Source organism: Sturnus vulgaris, chromosome 14 (assembly GCF_052056855.1).
Source record: "Sturnus vulgaris isolate bStuVul1 chromosome 14, bStuVul1.hap1, whole genome shotgun sequence".
In the NCBI taxonomy this organism is placed as follows: Eukaryota; Metazoa; Chordata; class Aves; order Passeriformes; family Sturnidae; genus Sturnus; species Sturnus vulgaris.
In genome coordinates this window covers 10,606,101-10,613,785 of record NC_142256.1, presented here as the reverse complement: position 1 = coordinate 10,613,785, position 7,685 = coordinate 10,606,101, and the positions used below count along the sequence as shown (strand labels likewise).

Sequence of the window (7,685 nt, the reverse complement as noted above, 5' to 3'; positions counted from 1 at the left end):
GGTGCTGCCGGAACGGGATGGAGAGAGGGATGGAGAGGGATGTCCATCCCTGCTCCAGCACCTCTGGAACCTCCCAGGAACACTCTGTCGATATAATGCAGGTTCATAGCCCAGCTTCTGGAAGCAACTGGGAGAACTAGTCCCAGTCCCTGAAGCCTTCCAGCTGCCCACGACAAGTGCCACATGACACTGGAGATGGCTCCAGGGATGGCCACCACCCCTGGGCAGGGACCCTGCACTGAGGAGAAGCCACCCCAGCTCAGGCACCAAGAAGACATGAGGCCATGGTGAGCTGGCAAAATAGGCAACCAGGAAACAGGGATAGCTGGGAAAGGGATCTGCACCAACAGCAGCCCCACAGGCCCAGAAAAGCAGAACAAGATCTCAGGATCCTGCATTGAGTTCTGCATCCCCAAGTCCGAGATTTTTTGGTTAAAGATAAGAAAGCAGATAAATTTGATGCTCCTTTAGGTCACCATGTGTCCCCAAGTCTCTGCCCTTAGCCAGGGCAGGGCTCAGAACTCTGGGACTCACTGGGATTGAGCCACAGATTTTGGGATAGAACAGAATCCCAGATTCCTGCCTCACTCTCTGCTTGGAGCCCATCTGATCCTGCATTATATCGAGGGCAGGTCCCCAGTCCCAATCCCGGCAGTTCCTACACTCCAGCACAGCCCACAGGCTCCAGGCTGAGCTCTATGACAATGTTTTACACCCGTTCTTGTGGTTAAAATTTCTTTTTTTTTTCATCTTTTTTTTTTTTAAGTTCTCATTTGTTTTTCTAAGAAAAAGCAACCAGAAAATAATTCGGAGTTTATACAAAACATCTTTACATTATTTTTTCCAAAAAAGACTAGTATTTACACAAACAAAAGGAGGGGGGGAACAAAAAAATCCAAAAAAAAAAAAAAAAAAAAAAGGAAAAATCAACCAAATTTCAATTCTTTCCAAGAAAAGAACCCGAGGGACACACTCTGATCCAGGACCCAGCAGCCCGAGGTGCTCAGCAAAAACCATGAGTTCTGATTTCACCATTTCTTCACATATTTACAAGGTTTTGCAGCTGTTCCCAGCAGCAGGAGTGGGACTGATGGAGACCTCAGCTGTGGATGGCCACCATGAAAAGCCGCCAGCACTGTCAGATCAATTCTGGTACAACCTGTGGCCAGACTCTGTCCCTTCTCCACCAAAACCAAACCAAAACTACATCGTCCCCTCACTTCCCCTTGCACTCCGGTCACTATTCCTAACAGATTCCACTGTCACTGTCACCACCACCACTGCCACCACCACCCAGCCAGGGCTCTGCCCACTTCGGGAAACACAGGCTAAGGTTTGGCAGGGGGAAGAGGGAAAGGGGATTTTTTTAAGACACGATTCTCTGGGATTTCCCCATCGGGGAATGGGGGTCCTGGTGGGGGCGGCTCCCAGGCCAGGATGGGCAGTGGATCCCACAGAGGAGAGAGGGATGGAAGGTGCTACACGAGGAAGCAGTGCTGGGATGGGGAAGTGGGGGGAGCACCACTGGGGTGCATCTCTCCCGAGGGAAGCAGCCAGTCTGGGCCCTGGAATCAGAACCACCTCAGGATGCCAAGGGCAGGAGGGGAGCTGGGACACCCCGCTCCGCTCCAGCCCAAATTCCTGCCCTAAACCACGAACCCAACAATGTGACACCACAGGATGCTCCCATCCCGCTCAGGGCCAAACCCCAGCACAGCAGCCGGGTCACTGGATCCCCCCAAGTCACCGGATCCTCCCAGTCCATGGTCCCCTGTCCCTGCTCTGCCCCCGCCCCCGCCCGCTCCTTGTCAAGGCACTTTAGCAGAGCAGCTCCCTCGCTCTTTGGGCACTTCCTAACGCGGGATTCGGGGCCCTGGGGACAGGCGGGAACAGCCCGGGCAGGAACAGCCCTGTCGGCCCCACTCCTGCTCCCTGAGCAAAAGCAGCTACTGCTGGAAGGAAAAGAAAATGAGGAAGGGGGGACAGCCCGAGCACAGGCAGTGACAGGGCACTGCCAGCCCCACTGGGCTCACTGACATCCGCCGTGGGGCTGGTGGCTCCTCCCAGGAAGAGGAAGCCTGGAATGATCCCACCAGCCAGGCTCAACCCCTTCCAGTTTGGGGCAGGAGATGGGCAAGGCAAGGGCAGGGGAGCCCGGGCTTGGGACCCCTGGGAGGTGGCAGGACAGGGAATGCTCCTGCACCAGGAGCAGGGCAGGAACAGGCACAGCAGGGGCTGGTCCCCAAAGCAGGTCCTGCTGAGGGGCACTGGATTCTTCAGGTAAACCAGGAGGATGGAAAAGCCTTTGGCTCAGCTTCCAACCAAACCAAGCCTGGTGCTCCAGCCTCTTGGGGGCTTCCAGTCCCAAGCACCAGCCTCCTCCTGAAACCCCCGGCACAAGCTGCAAGGGAACCTTTGTTTTCCAGTTTTCCTTTCCAAGGACAACCACCTGCAGTATGGCCAGCTTGGGAGGGGCCGCAGCTTCCCCCTGCCACCCCCTACTTTGCTTCCAGCAGGCTCAGCCTCAGCCTGATAGAAAGCCAAAGGCTTTTTTTCCACAGTGGGATGCTCCAGAGGGGTCGGGAAGAGCTGCCAGGCCACAGCTGCTCTGCGTGGGGCAGGAGCAGTGTCCAGCCCCTCACGCACTGAATGCTTGAGACAGGGTGGAGATAGAATTTTTTTTTTTTCTTTCTTTCTTTTTATAAAGAGACTAAAACAAGAGTCAACAGCTACGAACACAAAAGTTTCCAGGGGCTGTGGGGGGAACGGGATCTGCCCCGTGGCCGGCAGGATGATGTGCTGGAAGGAGGTGACGGCGTGTGCCCGGAGGTGGCGGGCCGGAGTCCCGCCCGGAATTCACAAAAATAAAAATGTTACAAAAAAATTAAAATAATTATAATAATAATAATAGTAGTAGTAGTAAATCGGGTTTGCCAGCTTCCTCCCTGCACAGTTGTCTGCATCTTGGCACCTTGGCAAAGCATCCTCCTCCTCCTCATCCCCCTGTGCGCTCGCTGCTCCTGGGACCGAGGCCCCGGCGTCGCTCCAGGCTCCGGGACCCTGCAGCGCTGGCGGGCACTTCCTGCAGGGCCCGAGGGGTGACGCGGGGAAATCCCAAACCACAAAGGGGAGGTGGAGTCTCCGGGTTTGCCAGCGGTGTCCCGAGCACGGAAAGGCACGGCGCCCGCCCCCCCACGGCCGGCCACAGTCTGGAGAAGAAGAGGAGGAGGCTGAAGGCTCACCCTCAGAGTCTCGGGATTACAAAAGCTGAGAACTACAAAACTAAATACAAAGGGGAGAATCAGCACGTGAGCGTTGAGCCCTCCGCTCCCCGGCGCCGCTCCCGGCGCTGCCTGCACCGTGCCGGGGTGGGGACGTTTCGCTTCCTCCCTGCGGCGCCAGCCCCGCGCCCGGCGCTCCCGCGCTGCTGCATCGGCCCTTCCCAGGCTGCTCCTCACACCTTGTAGTAAATGTTGGCTGGGCTCTGCGGGGGCATCTCCTGTACGATGTAGACGGGGTGCCCGTAGTCCCCGCTCACCTTCTCGTAGTGCGGGCAGTAGTTGTTCTCTGTAGTCCGTAAGGGGATGATGATGTCGCTGGGCTCCGAGCCCGCGTTCCCGCTGCATTTGGGGCTGGCCAAGGTGCTGAGGGACAAGGCTGCGGCTCGCTGCTGCGTGTGCTTCCGGTGCCGCTTGCGGATCTTGATCAGGAGCACAACGAGGAAGATGATGATGAGGATGAAGATGACGCAGCCGGCGCCGATGGCGGCGAACACGGCCACCTTGGAGCTCAGGAAGCCATCGCTGGGACCTTGGGTCTCCTGGCCGTCCTGATTGACGGGGCCTGCAAGGCAAGGGGAGAGGGGGGTCAGAGAGGCAACCAGATCTGTGCCCTGTCCATGCATGGATCACACCTGTGGAGCAGGGGGATGAGCTGCCCATTGGAAGCCTTCTCTGCCCCCCAAACTCAGCACAGCATTCTCCTCCCATGCTCCTAAGGAGGGGAGCCCCCCACCTCCAAGGGGATGGCACTTGCTCCCCCTCCTTCCCACCCCAGCCAGACCCACACATCCCTGGGAAGGACTGGGCAGGGCAGGCAGGAGCTCCAGGCATTCACAGAGCTCCAGGCATCCACCACACGCCCTGTTCCCCATCCTGCACCACTGCTCCCCATCTCCCAGCCTATGGAGCAGAGTGTTGATCATGGCCACATGACACCATTCCAGATCTGGGGAACCTTTACTCCCCACAACAGACTGGGATGCCCTGGTGAACATGGGCTCTGACACCCAGATCCCCCCAGTCTCCACTTACTGACCCCTGGGCCAGGGCAGCCACAGCCCCTGCAGGGGCAGCACTCAGGGGCTGATCCAGGCAGGAAGAAAACAAAGACTCTTCCCAGCTTCATCTGATTCCACTTTGCTCTCAGAGGGATCAGAACTCAGGAAAACTACCTTTAAAGGGCTCTCACAGCCGAGGACCTCACCTCCTCCAAGCCCTCTCAGATGTACTGAGAGGAACACATGGGAAGAGGAGGAGGAGGAGGAAGAGTGTGGAAACAGCACTTCCCTGCCAAACTCTGCCAGGAGCTGGGAAAACACACCCGAGCTGCTCTGCACCCTGGGCTTGGGACTGCAGCAGGACAGCAGAGATGGGCACAACACTTAGGGCAAACCCACCCAGATCCTAGATCCGGAGAGTCTGGTATCCCTGGCATCCAAGAAACAAGCTCAGCTTGGAGGGGCTTCACTGGCCCCATGGCATGCAGAGCCCCACCCTTCTCCTGGGGATCCCTGGAATACCCACCTGGCTTACCAGGCTCCTCCACTGCCGGGACCTTGCTGCGTGGGCTCTGTGTGACGATCTTCACGGTGTCATCCGACTCCTTGCTCGGCCGACTCGTCGTCAGCTGCTCTGGGATCACTGCATTTGGATCTGGGAAAGGGGAGGGAAGGATGGATGAGATGCCTTGATGCAACCTGGAAGGTAGCAGCTTGTTCCCCCCATTTGTCAGCCACTCCCAAGGGGCACAGGAGCACTGGGAGATGCCCAGAGCAACAGAGCAAGGCTGAGCTGCTCCAGGGCTTGTGGGAAGCAGGTCCCCACCCTAATTCCCTGGTTTGCTGTTTTCAGAGCTCCCGTGCGTGGGCTGGGACAGGTTTCTTGCTCGGGCAGCAGGAGGAAGGGAAGGCAGGAGGCCAAGGCTGCAGCACAGCTTTGCCTGTTTATTATAAATATTGGCCCCGACGTGCAAACACAATAATGAAAAGCAGAATCAGGAGCTGCGCATCCGAGTCAGGGTTGAAATGAGCCCAGGGCATCACTAGGGTGGGGAAGCAGCTCAGGATGGAGGTGGTGGGGAGCAGGAGCTCCACGAGAAGACCTCGTTGGTAATACCCTTTGTGTCCCACTGCCACCAGAGTCCCCACAGCCTGGTGGCCTCCACAGCTGAAAGCCACCAAGCCCAATCCCTGATGCCTGGCCAGCTACAATCCCCCCCCTGGATGCCTGGGAAGTCACAGGGGCACTGCCTGTGCCAGCCCCCCGAGGCACTCACAGGACTCATGGGTCCTGTGCCCAGCTCACTTCCCACTGGGATATGGCCCACAAGGTAACCGGGAACAATCGTTCCCTTTCAACCCCAGTGCTCCACACATGCACCATGTTGGCAAGAGAAAAAAGGCAGGAGAAAAGATCCTAAAATTGAAATTCTGTCGAACTAACCCAGGAGTGTTCCCATGAGCAGCTGGCCTGGCCTCAATTTCCCTGGAATCTTGAACTCTCACATCCCCCAGAGGAAGAGGGAACAGGAGGACTCACCCTGCCCCACTTTCATGACAATCTTCATGGAGCGTGTCTGGCAGACCCCTCCCTCCCGGTTCTCCAGGCCATCCAGCGTGCCATTGGAAGTGGCTGCAAGAAAAGAGAGGGAATGTTAGACAGGATCCTAGGAGCTGGAGGGGCACTGCTGGGCAGCTCTTTGCTGCTCCCTGGCATTACTGTGCAGGTCTCCACTGTCCCCTGGCACTGCCAAGCAGGTCCCAGTTATCCCCTGGCACCTCCTACCCCAGGTATTCACTCCTGACCCCCCATCACAGCCACATCTTCACACCCCAATCCAGAGCCCACCGAATTCCCAGCTCCTGCCCCTTCTAAAGCTGCCTGCAGCAGCGAGGACATGATCCCTGCAGCTTCCTCTCACTGCCACATCCACACAAGTGAGCCATTCTCCACGCCTGCACCCTCCTCCCCCTTTAATTCCTGGATAATTTCCTTTGCTCCTGGTGCAGAATGGGAACACTTGCATATGCACAGTTTAAATTATACATCTCTAATTACACCCTGTGCCTCGGTGAAGAATGTAAACTCAGAGCCCCAGTGGGCTCTGGGGGCTCTAATTGCAGGGCAGAAGTCACTTAAATTCACATTAACTTTTTGCTGGAGCCAGCATGGAGTTTTCAGCCCTTGGATCCCATGGGAGCACAGGGAAGGTCCCCCATCCTCCAGCCCTCTGCGGGGATCAGGGCAGGAGGGACACAAGAGAGAATAAACCCAAACACAAGGATTTCAGGATTAAGCGCCTAAATGGCAGATTCTGCTAAACAGACTCAAAAAACTGTTTTCTGACCCCGCCAGGGCCCTGGATGTGGTCACTGTGCCTGGCATGGAGCCAGATCTGCCCAGGGACCAGGATGGCTCCCACCCCCCATCACCTCCCTCCATCACAGCAAACACAAATCATCCCAGTGCTCCACCAAATCCAACCACAGGGATCAATTCACCCAAGGAAGCAGGGAAACCTGGGAAGAGCTCAGCAACAGCTTGGGGAAGGCAATGCAATGGAGAATCAAGGAGTCCAGGGATAATTTTCCAGACACAAGGCAGGACTTGGCCAGCACCGCACAGCCAACACCTCCCCGAGCCTCAAGGCCAAAGCTCAGCCCTGGGGTTTCAGGTTCCCTGTGCAGCCCAATTCCTGCCCCCATCCTGCAAAAAAGCAGGTCTGGGAGGGCAGGTGACTGACAGAAACTTGGGATAAATCCACTGGACCCCGCTGGGTGTTGGTGAGGGGACAGGAAGAGGCTGAGTACGGAGCAAGGTCATTTTTCCACATTTGCCTTCCCACAGCAGGAGGCTGGGTGCCTCCATGAGCTGGGATACTCTGCAAAGCACACCCAGATCCTGCTGGGAAGCAGCCTCCAAGTCCATCAGCTCTTTCCAAACACCTCTATGCAATCAAAGCTCTTGCCTGAAACCCCAGCAAATGTTTTCCTAATCAGAAAGTCCTTGGGCCATTTGCTGAGTTATCACCTCTCCCACAGCAGGGTCCCCCCTGCCAGCGGTTCCCGGGATGGAGCCGTGCATGCAGCTGGGATGGTGCATGCAGCTGGGATGGAGCATCTAGCTGGGATGGTGCATGCAGCTGGGATGGAGCATCTAGCTGGGATGGTGCATGCAGCTGGGGTGGTGCATCCAGCTGGGATGGTGCATCCAGCTGGGAGCTGCTGGCGGCCGTTCCAGCAGCAGCACTGTCAGCACCGAGCCCCACGCAAACGCCTGGGAATGTGGAGAAACGCCCCCGACAGCCTGCACGAGTTCTCTGGAATCCAAACAGGATGGACCTGAGCTCAGACTCCCCATAAAAACACACTGGGAGTGAACTCCAGCAGAAAGCTCGGCAGCCCA

General features: G+C 57.0%; 1 protein-coding gene across 1 annotated transcript in view; it reads right to left on the bottom strand.

The window, feature by feature from the left end:
- Positions 1-3,325: 3,325 nt before the first annotated feature.
- EFNB1 (ephrin B1) overlaps positions 3,326-7,685 on the bottom strand; it is a 45,057-nt gene continuing 40,697 nt past the window's right edge. The window contains exons 3-5 of the mRNA XM_014887904.2: positions 5,820-5,912; positions 4,806-4,934; positions 3,326-3,843 (exon numbers count right to left, since the gene is read on the bottom strand). Of these exons, the coding sequence (XP_014743390.1) occupies positions 3,455-3,843; positions 4,806-4,934; positions 5,820-5,912 (611 nt within the window). The 3' untranslated portion in view covers positions 3,326-3,454. The remainder of the gene's footprint in view (positions 3,844-4,805; positions 4,935-5,819; positions 5,913-7,685) is intronic.